This window comes from Thamnophis sirtalis, unplaced genomic scaffold (genome assembly GCF_051295495.1).
Source record: "Thamnophis sirtalis isolate CommonGarterSnake01/CBP01778 unplaced genomic scaffold, rThaSir2_p1.2 scaffold_13, whole genome shotgun sequence".
Taxonomy (NCBI): domain Eukaryota; kingdom Metazoa; phylum Chordata; class Lepidosauria; order Squamata; family Natricidae; genus Thamnophis; species Thamnophis sirtalis.
In genome coordinates, this window is record NW_028261393.1 from 9650520 (window position 1) to 9674671 (window position 24152).

Genomic DNA, 24152 nt, shown 5'->3' on the forward strand with positions numbered 1-24152 from the left:
TGGGAGTGGCCAACTTGTAAAATGTGGTGAAACTCACTTAACAATGCTCTTGCTTAGCAACCAAAATGTTGGCTCAGGAACTCTGGAATTGAAGCGTGCAAGTCTTAAAGCTGTCAAGTTACAAGACCCTTGTACCCATAACCCTTTGGGGAAAAAAATCCAGAGATGTTCAAACTTGACAGGTTTCAGACTTTAAGGTTTAGATAGGACGGGGCAATTGGTGGGCGGGACAATTGGTGAGCCAGCCAATCAGTGAGCGGTGGGTGGGGCAAGCGTGGTGTGGACAGGCAGGGGGAGGGAGCTGGAACCGGTTCTAAATGGCATGGTAGATTTGTGGAACCTCTTCTATAGAAGAGGTCAGAACTGGCAGGAACCCACTCCTGCCTGGAACCCTGACAAAATGTTCGGGAATCAAGAAACAGTCTGAAACTTCATGTAGCGGTTGATGGGCTGAAGAGTTTGGTGAACACTGGAATACACGCACCTCCATAGATTGTGAATAAGCAACCTTTTGCATCAAAACTTTCTGGTTCTTACTAGTTTTTAGCAATAGCAATATAGCAATAGCAGTAGACTTATATACCACTTCATAGGCCTTTCAGGCCTCTCTAAGCGGTTTACAGAGAGTCAGCATATTGCCCCCAACAATCTGGGTCCTCATTTTACCCACCTCGGAAGGATGGAAGGCTGAGTCAACCCTGAGCCGGTGAGATTTGAACCACTGACCTGCTGATCTAGCAGTAGCCTGCAGTGCTGCATTTAACCACTGCGCCACCTTGGCTCTTATAAGCAATATAAGGAGGACACCAATGCTGATTCTAAGAATGTCCTTTTTTATTTTAAAAAAATTATACCCTTATTTCTTTAAAAACATGTTCAAGTAACAGTTAAAATGGACACAGAAAGTAAAGCAAAATAAATCCAAATTGACAAGAAAATAGTATGACTTCTCTTTCTTTCCCTCTCTTCTCCATTTCTCTTCTTCCAGGTGTTCCAACGGGGCCCATTCATCCTCCCTGTCAGAGTCTTTATCCCTTCTTCTGTTCCTCAAAGGTTAATGCTTTGAAGCTTCAAGAAAGAAGTAAACACCATCTTGTGAGCCATTAAGACAGTGCCAGTTAGATTTTACAACCTCAAAGAGCAACAGGTTATCAGTTACTACTACAAGATCGGGCATTGAAGAGAGGCATTTGAAAAAGGCAACAGCTAAATAAGGCTTGGTAGCTAGCTACCCCAAGGAACACCATATCAGTGGTACCAGAGGTGGTATTCAGCAGGTTCTAACCAGTTCTAGAGAACCAGTAGCGGAAATTTTGAGGAGTTCAGAGAACCGGTAAATACCACCTCTGGCTGGCCCCGCCCGCACCATTTATTCTTTGCCTCCCGAGTCCTAGCTGATCGAGAGGGAATGGAGATTTTACAGTATCCTTCCCCTGCCACGCCCACCAAGCCACACCCACATAACTGATAGTAAAAAAAAATTGAATTCCACCACTGAGTGGTACCCTAAAATGGCATTTATACCTTGAGGCATTTTTCAGGGCAACTCCAGAAAAGTGTCTAGATTATGAGGAGAATGGGTATTTTAGGGGGAAATTAAGAGGAAATTGCCTATTTTAAGAGGAAATGCATGCAAATCCATTACAATTGTTCACTTTTTCCAGAAGAAATATACAAAAAGTATGTATTAAAATAGAGACGGGTTGGATTAATGACTGAAGATGTCTCAAGTATAGCATGATGTTAGATGTATGAATTTACTCACCAAGTACATGCAGTGTAATAGGTGGGGAGCGGGATCTGCCCACCCTGTTTTCAGCTTCACAGTGATAGGTGCCTGAATGGCTGGGATTTATTTGTGAGATTTTCAGGATATGGGTTGTAAAATCCAGCAGTTCTTCATTTTTATACCATTTGAAAGTCAGGTCCATGGGCTTTGCTATTTCTACTTCACATTTCAGATTCACCGAGGCAAATTCGTGGAGGTGCCCTTCTGGCTTTTGCAGAATTTTCACCTCCTTGGGAGCAGCTAGAAGGCAGAACAAAGGAAAAGATTCACGTGGAGATGACCTGCTCCTTGCGTTTCACACCTGGGACTGAGCACTGGAAAATGATGCCACCTTATAACCCATGTACGTACTACTGCAGAAAAGTCCGATGGTACAAATAGCAATACAGCCTTCTCTACAGTAGTTTACAGAGTCAGCCTCTTGCCCCCAACAATCTGGGTCCTCATTTTACTGACCTCAGAAGGATGGAAGGCTGAGTCAACCTTGAGAATCGAACTGCTTGCATTGAGCAGAGTCAGCCTGCAGTACTGCATTATAATCACTGCACCACCAGGGCCAAGGAAAGGTATGGTGAAATAGCAATAGCAATAGCACTTAGACTTATATACCGCTTCACAGGGCTCTCGAAGTGGTTTACAGAGTCAGCCTCTTGCCCCCAGCAATCTGGGTCCTCGTTTTACTGACTTCAGAATGATGGAAGGCTGAGTCAACCTTGAGCCTTGTCAGGATTGAACTCTTGGAGTGAGCAGTTGAGTTAGGCTGCAGTACTGCATTCTAACCACTGCGCCACCACGATTCTTAGGAATTCAAATTGTTATAATATAATACAGTAAAATTACATCTTACCTCAATGATCCTTAAAAGAGACTCTGGAAAATCCATGAGAGTGATGGGGTGGGGGTGTCGTCCCTTCTGTTCCATAGAAGGCCATTTTCATAGGAAGGAATCCCCACAGATCACTAGTTCTCAACCATGTCCACTTAGAAGTTATGGACCTCAACTCCCAGAATTCAATTTCACACAACTGTCGTTTGAAAACACTGCTATAGAGCAGGGGTCACCAACCTTTCAGACCTCAGGGACCACTAAATTCATAATTTTAAATCCCATGGACCACTAATATGATCTGCCTAATGACCAGCTGGGTGGATGTGGCTAGATGGTCATGTGACTTGGTGGGTGTGGCCAACTTGATGTCACTCACATCAAGGAGCACCTCCCCTGCCTCTACTCACCCCTCCCCTTGCAGCCACTTCTGGCCTGACCGTCTGCGCTCCTTAGGACCCCAAAAGGAATCACTTGTTGGAGCTAAGCAGCCACCGTGAGAAAGAGTTGGCAAAACAGCTGGCTCAGTTCAAATTGGATCTGACCGAGAAGGAGACTCAGCAGAAGCACTTCACTGAGGACTACGAGCATAGGCTTTCCAAGCAGATGGAAGACCTGTGGGAGTGCAAGGCCAGGTACCAGCACCTGGAGGCTCAATGGCTGAGATGGTCAGCTAGTTCCAGGCCATGATGCAGTCCCACTGGAATAAGGGCCTCCAGCTCTTTGCCACCAGCGGTGCTTCCCTCCAAGCCTTCACCCAAAGCCCCGCACCAGGAGGCTGAAGCAGACCCCATGTCAGAATTTCTGCCCCCTCTGACCAGCACAAAAAGACCCCAAAGGGGGAGACTCTCTGCAGCAACACAAACATTGATTGCATGTCCATAGTTTGAAGACCCCTGATTTAGGTAAGATAAAGGTTTTCCTCACTCAGATGCCTTAGTTGTTCCCAACTCTAGGTGGTGGTGCTCAGCTCCATTTCAAAGCCAAAGAGCCAGTGCTGTCCGAAAAAGTCTCCATGGTCATGTGGCTGGTATGACTAAACACCGAAGGTGCCCAGAATGCTGTTACCTTCCCACCAAGGTGGTTCCTATTTTTCTACTTGCATTTTTACATGCTTTCGAACTGCTAGGTTGGCAGAAGCTGGGACAAGTAATAGGAGCTCACTCCATTACATGACGCTAGAGATTCGAATTGCTGACTTTTCTGATCGACAAGCTAAGCATCTTAGCCACTGAGCCACTGTGTCCCACTCACTTGACCCGTTAGGTCAGGCTAAAAATGTGGTCTACCCTGACAGAGCATGGCTCTGTCACATCTCCTGACCTTAAGTATGCATTCTCTAACTCAAGGGTCTTCACACTTGGCAACTTTGAAACTTGTGGACTTCAACTCCCAGAATTCTCCAGCCAGCTGGCTGGCTGGAGAATTCTGGGAGTTGAAGTCCACAAGTCTTAAAGTTGCCAAGTTTGAAGACCTCTGCTCTAACTGGTTTAGCTCTCCTCCCTGCAAAACCCCATGTCTTCTGGGGAGCATTTTGTATTTCCTTCCTTGGATGACTCAAATTTTCAAAGCTGTAAATTCATTAGAGTTACTCACAGAAGACCTCCAAGGTGACTACTGGAGATGCAGTGCAGCCAGCCCTGTTGCATACTTCACATTCATAAGACGTGTTGTAAGGTCCAGATGTTGCAGAGTAGGTCATTAAATTTGGACCACTGTATTTGTATTCAATGGTAGAGGGATCTGACTTAAACCAGTTGAACCAATTATCATTTGGCTTACTACGGCCAAAAGAGCAATTCATCATGATGGTATCTCCTTCCTTAATGGGAAGATCATTTAAAATATCAAGCTGGACATCCTTGGGAGCATCTGAAAAAATCAAATCAATACATTTCTCAGCAGAGGAAATAAACATGAGTATATTATGAGCATATGATAATATTAAGGAATGTTTATGTATAGAACCATTCACATTGCCTGGTGAAAATAAAGCAGTTGATAATCAATCCCCTGATTAAATCCACATTGTTAAAATATCTGGGATCTTAACTCCCAGAATTTCACAACAGGTTTGTTGGAGTTGAAGATCAGCTGAGTTGCTGAGATTAGAATAGAATAACAGAGTTGGAAAAGGGACCTTGGAGGTCTTCTAGTCCAACCCCCTGCTTAGGCAGGAAACCCTTCACCACCTCAGACAAAGTGTTATCCAACATCTTCTTAAAGACTTCCAGTGTTAGGGCATTCACAATTTCTGGAGGCAAGTTGTTCCACTGATTAATTGTTCTAACTGTCAGGAAATTTCTCCTCAGTTCTAAGTTGCTTATCTCCTTGATTAGTTTCCACCCATTGCTTCTTGTCCTGCACTCATATGCTTTGGAGAATAGCTTGACTTCCTCTTCTTTGTGGAAGACCCTGAGATATTGGAACACTGCTATCATGTCTCCCCTAGTCCTTCTTTTTCTTAAACTGGGCATACCCAGTTCCTGCAACCATTCCTCATATGTCTTAGCCTCCAGTCCCCTAATCATCTTTGTTGCTCTTCTCTTTGAGCAACAAAGATTGAGATACTTTGATCTAATTTCGCCTTTTAATCCACATTACCTTCTTCGCTGTAGCTTCTATGCTCTACATCCATCAAAGGGATGGCCAAGTGCAAAGCACACATATGAAATTATGTATGGGAAAAGAGAACTACGGTATGTTGAGATTACAGAAAAAGAGAACTATGTTTGAATTGTGTATTTAAAGCATCTCACTTTCTATGCTAGTTCCCTTTTTTGTAAGGAAATAAATTGCAACAGAATATCTAGCATAGCATGGACTCTTTTATAGATAGATAGATAGATAGATAGATAGATAGATAGATAGATAGATAGATAGATAGATAGATAGATAGATAGATAGATAGATAGATAGATAGATACATAAATATATATTTATGTGTATATATATATATATTTATGTGTGTATATATATATATATATATATATATATATATATATATATATATATATATATATATATATATATATATATATATATATATATATATATTATTATATTATATTATATTATATTTATGCTGATAAATAAATAAAGGGAGACTAGTATAGATCTATTGCAAGCTATTTAGCTCTCATCAGCTAGCCACACCCTTACTGGGAATCGAACCTGTGCTCTATTGCCTCTAAGGCAGATGTGTTAACCATTGAGCTACAGGGCTCGACTCCTTATCAGCGAGGCCAGGGTGAAAGGTATATATTTAAAGTCACAACCCCTGGTATGCCCAAATATGGGAGGAAGGTCACACTTCCACTCTCTGTCTTCGGCTCGTCACAAGAGACCATCCAGACAGAAACCCAATATTTTTTACTGTTGCCTTTTTTGTTACATTTGTTATATTTATGCTGATAAATAAATAAAGGGAGACTAGTATAGATCTATTGCAAGCTATTTAGCTCTCATCAGCTAGCCACACCCTTACTGGGAATCGAACCTGTGCTCTATTGCCTCTAAGGCAGATGTGTTAACCATTGAGCTACAGGGCTCGACTCCTTATCAGCGAGGCCAGGGTGAAAGGTATATATTTAAAGTCACAACCCCTGGTATGCCCAAATATGGGAGGAAGGTCACACTTCCACTCTCTGTCTTCGGCTCGTCACAAGAGACCATCCAGACAGAAACCCAATATTTTTTACTGTTGCCTTTTTTGTTACATTTGTTATATTTATGCTGATAAATAAATAAAGGGAGACTAGTATAGATCTATTTCAAGCTATTTAGCTCTCATCAGCTAGCCACACCCTTACTGGGAATCGAACCTGTGCTCTATTGCCTCTAAGGCAGATGTGTTAACCGTTGAGCTACAGTGCTCGACTCCTTATCAGCGAGGCCAGGGTGAAAGGTATATATTTAAAGTCACAACCCCTGGTATGCCCAAATATGGGAGGAAGATCACACTTCCATTCTCTGTCCTTCGGCTCGTCACAAGAGACCATCCAGACAGAAACCCAATATTTTTTACTGTTGCCTTTTTGTTACATTTGTTATATTTGTGCTGATAAATAAATAAAAGGGAGACTAGTATAGATCTACAGGTTCGATTCCCAGCAAGGGTATGGCTAGCTAATGAGAGCTAAATAGCTTGAAATAGATCTATACTAGTCTCCCTTTATTTATTTATCAGCACAAATATAACATATATATGTTATATGTTATATATATTTACAAAAAGGCAACAGTAAAAAAATATTGGGTTTCTGTCTGGATGGTCTCTTGTGACGAGCCGAAGACAGAGAGTGGAAGTGTGACCTTCCTCCCATATTTGGGCATACCAGGGGTTGTGACTTTAAATAGATAGATAGATAGATAGATAGATAGATAGATAGATAGATAGATAGATAGATAGATAGATAGATAGATAGATAGATATAGATAGATAGATAGATAGATAGATATAGATATAGATATAGATAGATCTAGATCTAGATCTAGATCTAGATCTAGATCTAGATCTAGATCTAGATCTAGATCTAGATCTAGATCTAGATATAGATATAGATATAGATATAGATATAGATATAGATATAGATATAGATATAGATATAGATATAGATATAGATATAGATATAGATATCTTTATGCATATGTACATATGTACACATGTACACATGTACACATGTACACATGTACACATGTACACATGTACACATGTACACATGTACACATGTACACATATACACATATACACATATACATATGCATATATACAGAGATATCAATACCATTGAGCTTCCCAAGATTCATTCCTGGAGCTTCATAGCTTTCAGCTTTCATGTAACCTAATTGAAGTCCTAGCAGAAAGTAATACTTACTGGCCTTAGTAGATCTTGGGAAACTAGGCCTGTTTAGAAGTTTGATGGGAGCTCATCTTGAAATATCAGGATTGTGTACTAGACCAAGAACTCAAAACAAACCCTGTACTAGATAACACAAAATTAACCAACTATTTTAATAGTGCTGATTAGAAAATTGTGTGGATTTATCCATTAAGTCAACTGCAGTCAACTCAACGTAAAAGAGACTTACTACTTTCCTAAGTTTTTTAAAACCATGGAATATAACCAGTGGTGGGATTCAGCCAGTTTGCACCACTTCGGGAGAACCAGTTGTTAGGTTTCTGAGCAGTTTGGTGAACTGGTTGTTGGAAGCAATCATTAGGGAAGAGAACCGGTTGTTAAATTATTTGAATCTCACCACTGAATTTAACTCATTTTGAGTAGAACTTTCTCAGTCCCCCAAATCAGTCAGTTACATAGTTCAAAACTATGGTTTTTATTGGTTGGCCCCTCTTCACACCCAATATGACTACAGTAGTTTCAGAACTAACCATGCTATGCTTGGAGGCCTTCTGTTCATTTGCTAGGTGGATTCCTAAGCTTCTAGCCCCAAATTCTGTCCTGATTGCACCATCATTCAAAAGGGCAATTTCCTTCTCCGCTGCACACTTACATTTCACGTCCAACTTCACAGTTTTCTGAGATAACACTTCTGCCCCTGACTTGAACAAACAGCTCAGCATTTTCCCATCGTCCTCCCACGTTGGTTCAAAGCTCAGGGAAGTCAGAATCAAATCTCTTTTAACCTTCCTTTTTTGTTGCAGAAAACGTTCCTCTTCTAAACCATTCAAAGTCAAGTTTACCAGCTTGTGAGGGCAATGGTAAGGTACCGAACATACCACTTCGGTTATCTTCTTCTCCTGGGTGTTCACAGGAAAAATTTCCAGAATGGGCTGTGGGGGTGACTCTGCAAATGAGAAAGCAAAAATCAATAGCCCACTTTTAGACTAAGCACAAAAGATGCTGAAATTAGAACCATAAGAAGAGAATATAAAGGAGGACGCCATGATCTTGTTCTCTCTTTTAATTGTTAGTTATCTTAATTATTGTCCCTGGGGTTATATGTAGTTTGTATAGTATTACTGATTTGTTTTCTTTTTATAACCCTGTTTTTAAACCAATTTATGGGTGTTAGGATATATATTTCACACAGCTGTTGATAACTGGAGCAGTCTATAAGCCTAGCAAAATCAGTACAAAATAGATTGTTCAAACCCAGAAAACAAATGAATTTAACAATCAATTTACATGTGGTTACCAAACCAAGCTGTTTATTTTATTCACCACATGGTTAGTGAATTAATTCTTTTTCTGGGTTTGCCCATTACGTTGACTTATAAATGAACAAAACAACCTGGGTTTTCACCATTTGCTGGGGGGGGGATGAGGAGGAGGAGGAGGAGAAGGAGGAGGAGGAGGAGGAGGAAGGAGAAGGAGGAGGAGGAGGAGGAGAAGGAGAAGGAGAAGGAGAAGGAGAAGGAGAAGGAGAAGGAGAAGAAGAAGAAGAAGAAGAAGAAGAAGAAGAAGAAGAAGAAGAAGAAGAAGAAGAAGAAGAGGAGGAGGAGGAGGAGGAGGAGGAGGACGAGGAGCAGGAGGAGGAGGAGGAGAAGAAGAAGAAGAAGAAGAAGAAGAAGAGGAAGAGGAAGAGGAAGAGGAAGAGGAGGAAGAAGAAGAAGAAGAAGAAGAAGAAGAAGAAGAAGAAGAAGAAGAAGAAGAAGAAGAAGAAGAAGAAGAAGAGAAGGAGCAGGAGCAGGAGCAGGAGCAGGAGCAGGAGGAGAAGATGAAGATGAAGATGAAGAAGAAGAAGAAGAAGAAGAAGAAGAAGAAGAAGAAGAAGAAGAAGAAGAAGAGAAGGAGCAGGAGGAGAAGATGAAGAAGAAAAAGAAGAAGAAGAAGAGGAAGAGGAGGAAGAAGAAGAAGATGATGATGATGATGCTTGGGTGAAAAGTGAAACATCTTCAAAGAATAACCAGAAAGTCCAGTTGCCTCTTGAAAAAGCACCTTTGGGACAACCTGGATGACTGAGAATCTGCACAGACATTCAGCTAAGCGCTTTGGGATGAACACCCTACGATTCTGTGATGAATTGAAATCTGTTTCTGTTAACCTTCCTGTGACCTGAAGCTTTGAAGATGATCCAAAATGTAGACAAAAGAGAGGTGAGGGGTTTTTTTTTAAGCCAGCAAGAGATAGAAAACCTGATGGGAACCAAGATGTATAAAAAAAAGTAGTGAGAACACGTCATCTGGCTTTAACTTTGCATTAACTTGTACCAATTATCAGAGATGCTTCTTTGGAGGGGTGGGGAATACATGGACATAAAAAACAGAGCTTTCTGTCAGGTGAGACTCAGACTGAACATTTCTTACCTCTAATATTCAGTGAAATACTAAGGGACCGCTTGAATTGCCATGGGTATTTGTCAACGGAAAGAGTCACCTTTACTTTATATAGGCCACTGTCAAGTGTTCGCACTGGGCTGATCAACAAACTGCAATCTCTATTTGTTAAATTCCCAATGAACCATGTCCGGCTTGGTAAAGCATCCTCAGATACAGTTGTGATGGTTCCAGAGGTTTGAGAACTGTTATACAACAGGATAGTTTCCGCGTCGCTCCAGAAATGCTTTCCAAAAGGCTTAAAATCCCACACTACGCCTGTGACATTGACTGTTCCAGAACTGAGCATCTGGTTAATATGGCACGGAATCACCACGCAGGATTTTTCCCAACCAGACAAAACTACAGGGACTATGCTTATTGGATTTTCATCACAATGGAAACCTGCAATAGACAAACCATTATGATTTACAAATATTTATGTAGCCCATCTAAATGTTGCACATTAAGGATAGGCAACTTTTGAAAACATGCTGTGCCCTATTTTTTTTTTAATGACATTTTTAGTATCTTGGACCAGAAGATACTAAGATGTTAGTTGAAACATCTCATAGAGAATATCTGTGTAGTAGCTAGGAATCAGAAACAACTTCATGGTATAATTAATGTTGCCCAAATCTGGAAGACACATATTTCTCATGCCAGACACAGTCTAATGGTGTTTTGGGCTTATTGTTTATGATAGAGGCAGTGTTAGTATCTTCTCACAGTAGGGAGTACTACAATACACTGGTTTTGAAACCCCTCTTTGTATGGCTTTCTCTGAAAATCATAAACTGAAAAGGTTTTTCAAATCATGACATGTACATACCTGAAAATACAAGCATTTTATTTGTGATAAATGTGGCTTCCATTCATCAGCTGCCCATTTTTAATCAAGTTTTGAGCGTGGCACGACAAAACCACGCTAGTCAAAATCGTGGTGATAAAATCGTGGCGCTAAAGCCGCGACGTCATCACCGCACTTCATCACCACCGCGACAACAGCGCGGCAACAGAAGGGCGCTTTAAAACGGCGCCGCGGCAGAAAGCCGACTTCAATTAAGGTAAGGGTTAGGATTAGGTTTAGGGGTTTGTTTTAGGGTTAGGTTTAGGGTTAGGTTTAGGGTTAGGTTTAGGGTTAGGTTTAGGGTTAGGTTTAGGGTTAGGTTTAGGGTTAGGTTTAGGGTTAGGGTTAGGTTTAGCGTTAGGTTTAGCGTTAGGTTTACGGTTAGGAGTAGATATAGTTCATACCTTTTTTTAATGAAAATTATCAGTACTTTTGATCAGTGACATCATCAAAGTAAACAAACCCATGTGCTGATTACGTCACCAGATCATGCCCCCTAAGCGGAAGTGACGTGCACAGCCCCCACCCTCCGGATGTGACGTGGATACCCCTCCTCCCCGGCTGGGGTGTGCATAATTGACCCACGTGGTGCAAGATTTCACAAGATCATAACCCTAGCTGAATATTTGTAATGGCCTAAGCAGCCCTAGCTGGATATGTGTAATGCCCTAACCCCATAATGATGAGTAGCCCTAACAGATAAGTTGTTGTGCAATATCCTAACCCTATGTTTCAGGTAGGGTTGAAACTTACCCCATCAAGAAAGATGCCAAGACTCTGTGTACATGATTAGTTTAACCCTAGATTCATTCTCTCTGTGTACATGATTAGTTTAACCCTAAATTAATTCTATGGACATTTGAAACTTATCCCATCAAGAAAGATGCCAAGACTCTGTGTACATGATTAGTTTACCCCTAGATTAATTCTATGGACATTCAAGGGTGGGGGGGAGTGGGGTTGTGAAATAAAAAAAATGTTTTTTATTTGTAATCAATCTCCTAAGGGCTGCATTTAAACCCACTTTTTTCCCTAGAAGGAATTTATTTCTAAGCAATGTTGGTTTTAATTTTTGTTGAGACATGGGGGTCTGCATTTAACCATTTTCTCTAAAAGGTATGGGCTGCATTTAAGCCCACTTTTTATCCTAGAAAGAATTTATTTCTAGGCAATGTTGGTTTTAATTTTTGTTGGGACATGGGTCTGCATTTAACCATTTTTTCTCTAAAAGGTATTTACTTCTAGGTAGGTTGAAGCCCGCCAACAGGAAAAGACAAGGAATATTAACAGGAATTAAAATGTACACAATAGGCAACCCCGCCAGGTTGCATGCAGTGGATAAGCCTGTTCATTCATGCCAGGGATAAGCCCTGACAGGCCTTACTCGCCCACCCCACCCCACTCCTCTGTGATTCCAAGCATGCGTAAGAGACATGTGTGGGGCAGGCCCAGACACGTCTTACCTGACCCCACCCCACCCCTCCCCTGTTATTCCGCGCATGCGTGAGGCGCACTTGTCATTAGAAGAGCTGGTTAGTTTGCCTTAATTTCAGCAGTCTCTTAAAGATGGCAACCTCTGATTCCAAAGATGTTTTTAAAACAACAGCAAAAGCCAGCATCGAATGCTCTGAAGAGGATCATATGCCAGAATGCAACAAACCCTATATGGCAACTTCAGAAGGGGATTTGTTTGATATAAATTTGATCCCCAACCCTCCCAAGCATGGGCGTAGAATAAGAAAAAGACCTGTCTTCATTGAAGAGAATATAAAATTTTGTTATTGTAGATTCTGCAAAATATCAAATGGTGAGTTGATATAAAAATTAAGAAAACAGTATTTTGATTAGTTGAAACACCCCCCCCACCCCCCAATCTAATTCTACCTTATTTCCTGTTTTAGAAGCGGTGGAGCCTCAAAATGTCAGCATGCCGCAAGTTCTGAAAGCGTGTGTTATTAAAATAATACATCATTGTTTAATGGGATGTTTAAAATCAGAAGATAATGTGGATGGAAACAATGAAACAGAACTTATTAACAGCCTAATTTTGAAGCACTTAGAAATAAAATGGTAGATTCCATTCTGAACAGGGGTCTTCTTAGCAGTTCAAATTGCTCCAGCTTTAACAGTTTATTGTAATTAATTTCTGTTACATTCTGGCATATGATCCTCTTCAGAGCCAATGGTAATTCAGCTTCAGTCTTTGACATTAATGACAGAGGTTCATGGCTATTCTTTATACACTGTATGAATGTCTTGAGATCGTCAAATGTATCCCGGGTGAAATATAATTTATCCATTTTGTCAGTAATACTGATGATGACCCAGAGAACATGTGGCATAGAAAGCCGGATACATAAGCTGTTAATAAGTTCTGTTTCATTGTTTCCATCCACATTATCTTCTGATTTTAAACATCCCATTAAACAATGATGTATTATTTTAATAACACACGCTTTCAGAACTTGCGGCATGCTGACATTTTGAGGCTCCACCGCTTCTAAAACAGGAAATAAGGTAGAATTAGATTGGGGGGTGGGGGGTGGGTGTTTCAACTAATCAAAATACTGTTTTCTTAATTTTTATATCAACTCACCATTTGATATTTTGCAGAATCTACAATAACAAAATTTTATATTCTCTTCAATGAAGACAGGTCTTTTTCTTATTCTACGCCCATGCTTGGGAGGTTTGGGGATCAAATTTATATCAAACAAATCCCCTTCTGAAGTTGCCATATAGGGTTTGTTGCATTCTGGCATATGATCCTCTTCAGAGCATTCGATGCTGGCTTTTGCTGTTGTTTTAAAAACATCTTTGGAATCAGAGGTTGCCATCTTCAAGAGACTGCTGAAATTAAGGCAAACTAACCAGCTCTTCTAATGACAAGTGCGCCTCGCGCATGCGCGGAATAACAGGGGAGGGGTGGGGTGGGGTCAGGTAAGACGTGTCTGGGCCTGCCCCACACATGTCTCTTACGCATGCTTGGAATCACAGAGGAGTGGGGTGGGGTGGGCGAGTAAGGCCTGTCAGGGCTTATCCCTGGCATGAATGAACAGGCTTATCCACTGCATGCAACCTGGCGGGGTTGCCTATTGTGAACATTTTAATTCCTGTTAATATTCCTTGTCTTTTCCTGTTGGCGGGCTTCAACCTACCTAGAAGTAAATACCTTTTAGAGAAAAAATGGTTAAATGCAGACCCATGTCCCAACAAAAATTAAAACCAACATTGCCTAGAAATAAATTCTTTCTAGGATAAAAAGTGGGCTTAAATGCAGCCCATACCTTTTAGAGAAAATGGTTAAATGCAGACCCCCATGTCTCAACAAAAATTAAAACCAACATTGCTTAGAAATAAATTCCTTCTAGGGAAAAAAGTGGGTTTAAATGCAGCCCTTAGGAGATTGATTACAAATAAAAAACAATTTTTTTTATTTCACAACCCCACTCCCCCCCACCCTTGAATGTCCATAGAATTAATCTAGGGGTAAACTAATCATGTACACAGAGTCTTGGCATCTTTCTTGATGGGATAAGTTTCAAATGTCCATAGAATTAATTTAGGGTTAAACTAATCATGTACACAGAGAGAATGAATCTAGGGTTAAACTAATCATGTACACAGAGTCTTGGCATCTTTCTTGATGGGGTAAGTTTCAACCCTATCTGAAACATAGGGTTAGGATATTGCACAACAACTTATCTGTTAGGGCTACTCATCATTATGGGGTTAGGGCATTACACATATCCAGCTAGGGCTGCTTAGGCCATTACAAATATTCAGCTAGGGTTATGATCTTGTGAAATCTTGCACCACGTGGGTCAATTATGCACACCCCAGCCGGGGAGGAGGGGTATCCACGTCACATCCGGAGGGTGGGGGCTGTGCACGTCACTTCCGCTTAGGGGGCATGATCTGGTGACGTAATCAGCACGTGGGTTTGTTTACTTTGATGACGTCACTGATCAAAAGTACTGATAAATTTCATTAAAAAAAGGTATGAACTATATCTACTGTTAGGGTTAGGGTTAGGGTTAGGGTTAGGGTTAGGGTTAGGGTTAGGGTTAGGGTTAGCGTTAGGTTTAGGGTACTGAGTGCTTGGGAATGCGTGATTTTGCCCTCCGCGATTATGTCATCGTGGTAGGGTCGCGTTTTTCCTTAGCGCTTAGAACGGCGCGAATTAGTCTTCGCACTTATGTCTCCGCAGATAAGGGCTTCGCGGATTTGTGGTGGAACCAGTTTTGAGTCTCATCCTAGTGGCCAAGAAAGGGAAACTTAACCTCCAACTCCTATATGTGTTCTGCTAAGATAATGGCATCCACCCTTCTCAATTCATGACAAATAGATGGGGAAGAAATGGAGGTAGTGACAGATTTTACTTTCCTGGGCTCCAAGATCACCACAAATGGGGATGGCAACCAAGAAATTAAAAGAGGCTTGCTCCTGGGGAGGAAAGCCATGGCAATTCTAGACAGCATACTAAAAAAAACAGAGACATCACCCTGCCAACAAAAGTGCGTATAGCCAAGGCTATGGTTTTCCCAGTTGCAATGGATGGCTATGAAAGCTGGACCGTAAGAAAGGCTGAGCGTCAAAGAATGGAGGCCTTTGAACTATAGTGCTGGAGAAGACTCCTGTGACTCCCTTGGACTGGTCAGTCCTAGAGAAGATCAATCCTCTTTAGAAGGCCAGCTCCTGAAGATGAAACTCAAATACTTTGGCCACCTAATGAGAAGGAAGGACTCATTGGAGAAGAGCCTAATGCTTGGAACGATGGAGGGCAAAAGAAGAAGGGGATGACAAGAGAATGAGGTGGCTGGATGGAGTCACCAAAGTAGTCGGCGTGAGCTTAAATGGCGTCCGGGGGATGGTAGAGATCAGGAAGGCCTGGAGGAATGGGTTGGACATGACTTCGCAACTAATAACAACAACCTAAAGCTACCCAAACACTGATCACCAGTGGTTAGTAACAGTAAACAGGCCTTATCATAAATCCATTGGCATCTCATGCTTTTACTCACAGATAATGTGAAGTGTGATTGATGGAGAAGGTGCCTTGCCCATACTATTACTGGCTTCACACCAGTATTTGCCAGATTGTGCTGGATCTATGTTTGTAAGGTTCAAGTGTGCATGGGGAGAATTCCATAAAATCATTTCCCCATCTTTATACCACGTATAAGAGAGATTTGTGGGATTTGCTTCACCCACATCGCAATGCAACACAACATTCATGCCTTCATCAATCTGGCCTCTTGGATCTTTCTGAATTCTGATTTTCCTGGGAGCAACTGCAACAAGATAAAAACCAAAGCCATAAGATTAGCATCACCAGTTGCAAAACCATTGGCTTTCACTTCAGTTTCATGCATTGGAACCAAGGATGGGTTAGACCTGACTCATACTGGCTTGTAAAACTAATTGTTAAATTTTCTGAATTTTGCAAGTCAGATGAGAACAGAACTGAGCCAGGACACCTAATACACTGATCAGCTATGTAGTGGCTGGCAACATGGTGCAGTGGTAGCAATGGAGAATATGGAACTGGTTGTTTAACATCAACCAGCATAGTACTGGCTATAACTGTAGATAAGCTGGTTCCACTTAGGACTGTGCAAATTCTCTGTAGGTAGCAATAAGATGGTGAAGTTCTAAGAAGACTAGGACTGTGGTTGAAATATGTGGCAGGGGAGAGCCAGTTTGGTATTGTGATTAAGGCACTGGGCTAAACAGCAGAAGACCATGAATTCTGCCTTAGGCAGGAAGCCAGTTTGGTGACCTTAACAGAATAACAGAGTTGGAAGGGCCTTGGGGGTCTCCTAGTCCAACCCCCTGCTTAGGCAAGGAACTCTACAGCACTTCAGACAAGTGATTATCCAATCTCTTCTTTAAAACGCCCATTGTTGGAGTATTCAAAACTTCTGGAGGCAAGTTGTTCCACTGATTAATTGTTCTGTTGGGAAATTTCTCCTTAGTTCTAAGTTGCTTCTCTCCTTGATTAGTTTCCAGTGGTGGGATTCAAATAATTTAACAACTGGTTCTCTGCCCTAATGATTTCACCGGTTCATCAAACTGCTCAGGTCCTTGGCAGCAAACCAGCACAGACAACTGGTTCTCCCGAAGAGGTGCGAACTGGCTAAATCCCACTACTGGTTTCCACCCACTGTTTCTTGTCCTGTCTCCAGGTACTTTGGAGGGTAGCTTGACTCCTTCTTCTTTGTGGCAGCCCCTGAGATGTTGGAACACTGTTCTCATGTCAATAGCAGTTAGACTTATATACCGCTTCATAGGTCTTTCAGCCCTCTCTAAGCGGTTTACAGAGTCAGCATATTGCCCCCAACAACAATCCGGGTCCTCATTTTACCCACCTCGGAAGGATGGAAGGCTGAGTCAACCCTGAGCCAGTGAGATTTGAACAGCCGAACTGCAGAACTGCAGTCAGCTGAAGTAGCCTGCAGTGCTGCATTTAACCACTGCGCCACCTCGGCTCTAATGTCACCCCCCTAGTCCTTCTTTTCATCAGACTAGACATACCGAGTTCCAGCAACTGTTCTTTATCTGTTTTAGCCTCCAATCCCCTAATCATCTTTGGGCCAGTTTGGGCCAGTTACTCTCTCTTAGCCCTAGGACAAAGGTAATGGCAAAACCCTTCTGAAATTTTGTCAAGAAAAATGCAAGGAGTAGCCCAGGTAGAGACCAGGAGCCAACAATAACTCAAAAGCACACATACACACACAGAGAGTACATGTGCCAGGTGAGTCTCTCCAGTGTTCTGACCCCCCTCATCCCACACCAAAGCACGCCGAGCCAAAGATACTTTACGGAATTTATTAACAGACAGACAGGTCCTTGGCAGCAAACCAGCACAGACAAGCCGTGGCAGCAATCCAGCCTGCCAAGCTAACACTACAGTTCTCCAACATTAGTTAACGCGTTGACTCCTGCAAAAGGGGCATGTGCACAAGTATTCCTTTTATAGTCTTGAGAGGAGCCTAATTACCACCAGCTGAGTGCAATTACCTCCTGTAACTGCGCAACTGTTCTTTACGCCTAATAGCTCTCCAGTGCCGAGCATTCAGGAACAACTCCCTTGTCTCCTCCCCACTGCTGACGTCCGGATCACACTCCCTTGTCTCCTCCCCACTGGTCCAAGGCTCAGGTGCCTCCTGGTGGCCAAACCAGCCTCTCTACGCTCTGCTCCAAGTCAGAACCCTGTCCAGGGTCCTCCACATCCTCCAGAGCCAACTCATAGGGCTCCTCGCTATTGGAGTCTGGTGGCAGCTCCAACAGCTACTGCTGGGCCACAACACTCCAGTAAGGACAACAGACCTTTATTATTTAACCCATGATATGTTGTGATTTTTCTGCTATCTAAATAGGTCAAGGAAAATCCCATTGCACTTGGGTGCCACTTAACTCACACCGATTGAGAGGTACCTACAATCTTCCTCTTCTAGCGGCTTCATCTCCTGAACATGCTGTTTCTGCCAGTCATTGATGTTTCAGGGCTTTCCGCTAATTAACTAATTGGCAATACTCACAGAAGATATCCGCAGTGAGCAGTGGAGATGAAGTGCAGCCATACATATTGCATGCTTCACATTTGTAAGATGCCACTGGTCCAAACCTCGCAGGGAAGGTCAACAGCTGTAAACTGCTGTATTTATAATTAGCTACATGGAGATCACTCATCCACCAGTTGAACCAGATGGTATTAGAGCTACTGCTACCCACAGAGCAGTTCAAAGTGACATTATCTCCTTCTTTTATGGGCAGATTGTTCACAACAAAAACCTGGACATCATTGGGACAATCTGGAGGGGGAAAGCCAACAGGTTAGAGTGAGTGATTTTGTATAGAAAACAAAATAGTGATAATATTTCAGAACATAATGTATATTCCCCCAAATGCAGTCATGTCAAAATATTCATGACTGGGAGAGACCTGGGAACAAGATCAGCCAATGAATAAACATAGCAACTAAGTCAACCAATGGGAGCTTAAACAGATCTGGGTCTGTGCAGAGAATTGAAACAGAAGCTTAAGTAGTCTACTGCTCTGTGAAGTAAACTAGAAGTCTGTCTGGGTTTGTCTGCTGAAATGAAGCTAACTGTTTGTGTTTGCCTGTAACTCTCCTGCCTTGTGTTTACTTGGAAGAACCACCTGTTGGTATTGTACATTCATTCATCTATTCTTAAGTTAGTGAATCCGGCTGAATCAGTTATCTGTGTGTGCTTCTGGATTTGAATTTATGCAACAAATTCTGACAAGTCATTCTGTATTTTTTTTAATGACCCTGAAAGAGATCATGTCAAATGTCCATATACATACATACATACATACATACATACATACATACATACATACATACATATATATATATATATATATATATATATATATATATATATATCTTCATAGCCATATTCATAACCTGGAATCAAGCTTGGGGAGATGTGACTTGAATTGTCTACTCTTGTCAGAAAAAACTACCAAGGTTGCTCAATTCTTCTCAACTTCACACTCACTTTTCATGTCTAGCTCCTGAGTGATGGATGATTTCTGTGACATGTCCTTGTTGCTCAATTGGCAAGTGATTGCTTTCCTCCGAGGTCTCGCAATTGGTTGAATGGTGACTATCTTCCGCAGTATTCCATTGTCCGTCATCATAATTTCTGCAGTCAAATACTTCTCTAGGCCTTTGAAATTCATTCTTATTGACTCTTCTGGGCAATGCATAGGCACAGAACAAGCCACCTGCAGGGCCCATCTTTCTTGACATTTCAAGATTTCCAAGTTGGGAATTGGAAACAACTCTGTATCCAGAAAATAAAAAGGGATTTAAAATAGGAAGAAAAACTCTGGCCTGATAAAGAAGAATGCTGATACAGTATGGGACCGCAACATGCTAAATGGTGTGTTCATTAATGCAACAGGATAATGAAATCAGGTTGAAAGGGTTGGAAAGCCAGTGCTACTCAAAGCCAGATATTTTAGATATTTTAGTGTGCACAGTCAAGGCTATGGTTTCCCCAGTTGTAATGTATGGCTGTGAACGTTGGACCATAAGAAAAGCTGAGCGCCAAAGAATGGAGGCCTTTAAACTACAGTGCTGGAGAAGACTCCTGCGAGTCCCTTGGACTGCAAGGCAACCAAACCGGTCAGTCCTAGAGGAGATCAACCCTGACTGCTCTTTAGAAGGCCAAATCCTGAAGATGAGACTCCAATACTTTGGCCACCTAATGAGAAGGAAGGACTCATTGGAGAAGAGCCTAATGCTGGGAACGATTGAGGGGAAAAAGAAGAAGGGGACAGCAGAGAATGAGGTGGCTGAATAGAATCACTGAAGCAGTAGGCATGAGCTTAAATGTACTCCAGAGGATGGTAGAGGACAGGAAGGCCTGATAGAATGTTGTCCATGGGGCTCCGATGGGTCGGACACAACTTCGCAACTAACAACAGCTTTGTAACTTCAAGGGCTCCTAGACAACAAGAAATGCCTTGAACATCAGCAACTTGATTCTCCATAAATCACATCTTCCTGCCAGTCTACAGTGAGATGTAGACCGATGCATTTCTATTCTTTGAGTAGCCTTCTATAACCTTTCTCTGCTTGGTGATAGCAACTCAACATCATTTCTGAATGGAAAACCCTCAATGGAGACCTTGTAAATAAGTCTTCAAGATGATGGAGATTATATAGAGTGGTACAGTGGCCTAGAGTTGGAGATCTCACATCACAATCAGGAGGCTGTGTGTTCAATCCTAGGTAGAGGCAAATAATTTCCCTCTCTGGGCACAATGAGAATATATCTGCTGCAGAAGGGGGTTGCTGCTGGTTCGGCCCAGTTTGGCTGAACCGGTAGTGGAATTCACTGCCACATCCCCAAACCGGTTCCTACGCTGCTCCTTGAGACCGCCTACCTCATGACTGAGGTCCAGCCCCGACTAGATTGGGTGCATGACGAGGTTTTAATCTGTCTTCTATGTTTTTTAATTCTTTATTTTTATATTTTCTTTCTGTAAGCCACCCAGAGTCCTTCGGGATTGGGCGGCCTATAAAGTTATTAAATCAATCAATCAATCAATCAATCAATCCTTCGCTGCCGCCATTTTGGATTTTAATGACTGCGCATGTGCACAGAACAATTTCTATTGAACGGTGCACACTCAGGTTGCAGGCAGGTCGCAAACTGGCAGTAGCACTGGCAGCAACCCACTCCTGATCTGCTTTGAACTCCACATTAGTGACAGGAAGGGCATCCAGTCACTAAACCCTCAGCTCCATTCAGTTGCTGGTACTCCACTGTGCAAGGGATTATGGGTTCATTAACTGACCCCCCAAAAAGATGGAGGTTATGTTCAAATTAAGGACCGATATCTATACAGGTCAGAGAAGAAATGAATAGCATTCTGCAAAGTTCTTACCAGAAACTTTCAGTGTAGCTGAAGTATGAAGTATCTGTGGATTAAGTTGATTTTCCACAGTTGCAGTCACTTTTATCACATATGTGCCATTGTCTTTTTTCTGGAGCCGAGTAATCATCAAGCTGCAATCTCCATTTGTTAAATCCCCAACAAACCTCACTCGCCCCTGAAAATCGGGACTTGGTCGGTATGTGTGCTCATTTGGGAATCTGGAATTATTGTATAAGACACTGCCAACATAGTCAAATACAGTCATATTCAAAACAGGCTGAAAATACCAAACCACAGAGGTGGCAACAATTTTCCTAGAATTTATTCTTTCCTCAATCTGACATGGGAATAAGACACAGGATCCTGTCCAGGCCTCCAAGGAATTGGGATTGATCGTCAGTGGGTTTTCATAACACCAAAAGCCTACATTGGAGAAACACAGGAGAAATCATGGTCAACTTTTGGGTATTGACGCAGAAAACCAACATATACTATATACACCCAGGAAAGGCCTCAATTAAATCCAAATGTTCAAAAATGCCTGAAATATCCATCATGAGGTCTTCATGAAGTTCAAGGGGAAGAGCATTCCAGAATGCAAGCACTATGTAGACAATAAGGAAGATGACCTTGGCAGAAATAAGGAAGGATCTATTAGGAGCCACAATAGCACAGTGGTTAGAGTGCAGTACTGTAGGCTGGTTCTGCTGGCTGCTGGCTGCTTGCAATTTGGCAGTTCGAATCTCACCAGGCTCAATGTTGACTCAGCCTTCCATCCTTCCAAAGTGGTTAAAATGAGCACCCAGATTGTTGGGGGCAACAGGCTGGCCAGAGGTGGGTTCCTACCAGTTCGCATCTATTCGGTAGAACCGGTTCGTCAAATCTCCTGAACCAGTTAGAAGAGGTTCTACCAGTGGACCTGGAAAGCAGGCCACACCTACAGAAGAGGTTCCAAAATTTTTTGAAACCCACCACTGGAGGAGAGAGAGACACAGAGAGAGAGACAGACATACAGACAGACAGACAGACAGACAAACAGACAGACACACAAGAGAATCACATAGAGAGATATAGAGGGAGGGAGGGAGGGAGGGAGGGAGGGAGGCAAAAACACACAGACAGACAGACAGACACAGAGAGAAAGAGAAAGAAAGAAAGAAAGAAAGAAAGAAAGAAAGAAAGAAAGAAAGAAAGAAAGAAAGAAAGAAAGATGAAAGAAAAAAAGAAAAAAGGGACAGAGAGACAAAAGGAAGGAAAGAGAGAGAGAGAGAGAGAGAGAGAGAGAGAGAGAGAGAGAGAGAACGCATGGCCAGCAAGCAACTCCCACCAGGTCACATGGCCGGCAAGCCACTCCCACAAAGGAGGCCACACCCACAGAGTAGGTTCGAAAATTTTTTGAAACCCACCCCTGAGGCTGACTCAACAAACCGCTTAGAGAGGGCTGTAAAGCACTGTGAAGCAGTATATCATCTAAGTGGTATGGTGGTGGTATTACCAAAGCTACAAGGAGGGAAACCAACAGACAGTGTCCTGATTCACATGAGTATCGATGCAGGAGTAGAAGGAGAATGCAGAATCAGAGTTGCAAGATTCTGTTATTATAGCCAACTAAATATATTATATTAATATATGTTACAATAAACTATATTAATAAATGTAGTTACAGCCTTCATATAGAACTGATGTATGCGTGGTCTACAGAAAGGGGCTGACACGTTATCACCGTCTGTGAATACTGAGATCAATGGATCATGGCAAAAACAGGAGCTACTTGTTGAATATTGTGTGAGGGAAAGATGCAGGAGCCATGGAATCAGAGATGCGAGCCTCTGTCTTCATTTCTGAAGTTACAATACTACTATCCCAGTGTGTAATAGCAAGGTGGTTCTTTAAGTATCCCAGTCTCAGGATGTTCAGGTTGCTTCAGATCCTGAGCAAACATGAACAAAAAAAATATCATCTACCCAGTTGACTCCATGTAATTTGTTCTAATCTTAACTCTAGCCTTATTAACCTAAATTCTGGACCCTGTTTTGCCATAGAGCGAAAGGGCAATGGATTGTGGTGTATTTTAAACCATATTGATTGAGGCAAATCAAACCTGCTTCCTTACCTTGAAAGAACAACATCCAAAGGAAATGCCTCATCATCAGATCATGTAATTCCCAATTCTGGGGAAAGAAAAGCATTTGGTTGACAATGGCCTTCATCATTCATGAGGAATACACTAAGAGGTGATTTTGACCAACACATCAGTTTAACTAAAAGCAGAGTTGGGTTCCTACCAGTTCGCACCTATTCGGTAGAACCGGTTCGTCAAATCTACCGAACCGGTTAGAAGAGGTTCCACCAGTGGACCCGGAAAGCAGGCCACACCTACAGAAGATGTTCCAAAATGTTTTGAAACCCACCACTGGTCCTTGGATATGATTATTCTACACTATCATGCTCCTATTTATAAAACTCAGTGCCTCTGTGAAAGGAAAGGATGACTACTGCGTTTGTGGTGCAATCAGAACATTGCGTGTGTTGAAGTTGTTTTAACGCAAACCAAAGGTGCCTTTTAAAAAACAAGTTTACATCCTATTCTTATGCCTGCCAGTGCTGTGTGTGAGGTAATTTAAGGTGGTTCCGACAAGTGTCGTGGGCATCTTCATATCCGGTCACATGGGCGGCAAGCCACTCCCATCCGGTCACATGGGCGGCAAGCCACTCCCACAAAAGAGGCCACACCCACAGAGTAGGTTCGAACAATTTTTGAAACCCACCACTGACTAAAAGGGAAAGCCAATTAACAAAGGGTGGCCTGCTAAAGCAGCAATTCTGTTGGAAGCTTCACAAGAAACAGTCATTAAGCAAGCAAATGTTTTCCACTAGTCCTGATCTATACAATATATTAATAATATTTGCAACGACTGCTGTAAACCGAGCAACTCGGTAATGCTGATGGGAAGAATTTTGCAGGTTTTCTGTAAAATATTAGTTG

At 42.1% G+C, this 24152-nt stretch overlaps 1 protein-coding gene across 1 annotated transcript; it reads right to left on the bottom strand.

The window, feature by feature from the left end:
* Positions 1-789: 789 nt before the first annotated feature.
* On the bottom strand, positions 790-23434 carry LOC148043026 (B-cell receptor CD22-like). Its single transcript, XM_087727828.1, has 10 exons — positions 23280-23434; positions 21176-21589; positions 19276-19563; positions 18289-18561; positions 15769-16038; positions 9886-10299; positions 8130-8423; positions 4212-4487; positions 1766-2029; positions 790-1068 (listed from the first exon to the last, which is right to left on the bottom strand). The coding sequence occupies exons 1-10, from the start codon at positions 23377-23379 to the stop codon at positions 1055-1057; spliced, it is 2607 nt and encodes an 868-aa protein (XP_087583954.1). The 5' UTR covers positions 23380-23434; the 3' UTR covers positions 790-1054.
* Between the last annotated feature and the right edge of the window lie 718 nt (positions 23435-24152).

Excerpts from the sequence above, each read along its gene's own strand:
- LOC148043026 (XM_087727828.1), bottom strand. The coding sequence starts at position 23,379 with ATGATGAAGGCCATTGTCAACCAAATGCTTTTCTTTCCCCAGAATTGG. Across the intron at positions 16,039-18,288 it reads GCTCACTGCGGATATCTTCT|TTGCTCCCAGGAAAATCAGA; the intron begins GTGAGTATTGCC and ends ATCTTGTTGCAG. Across the intron at positions 2,030-4,211 it reads AGTCACCTTGGAGGTCTTCT|CTGCTCCCAAGGAGGTGAAA; the intron begins GTGAGTAACTCT and ends TCTGCCTTCTAG.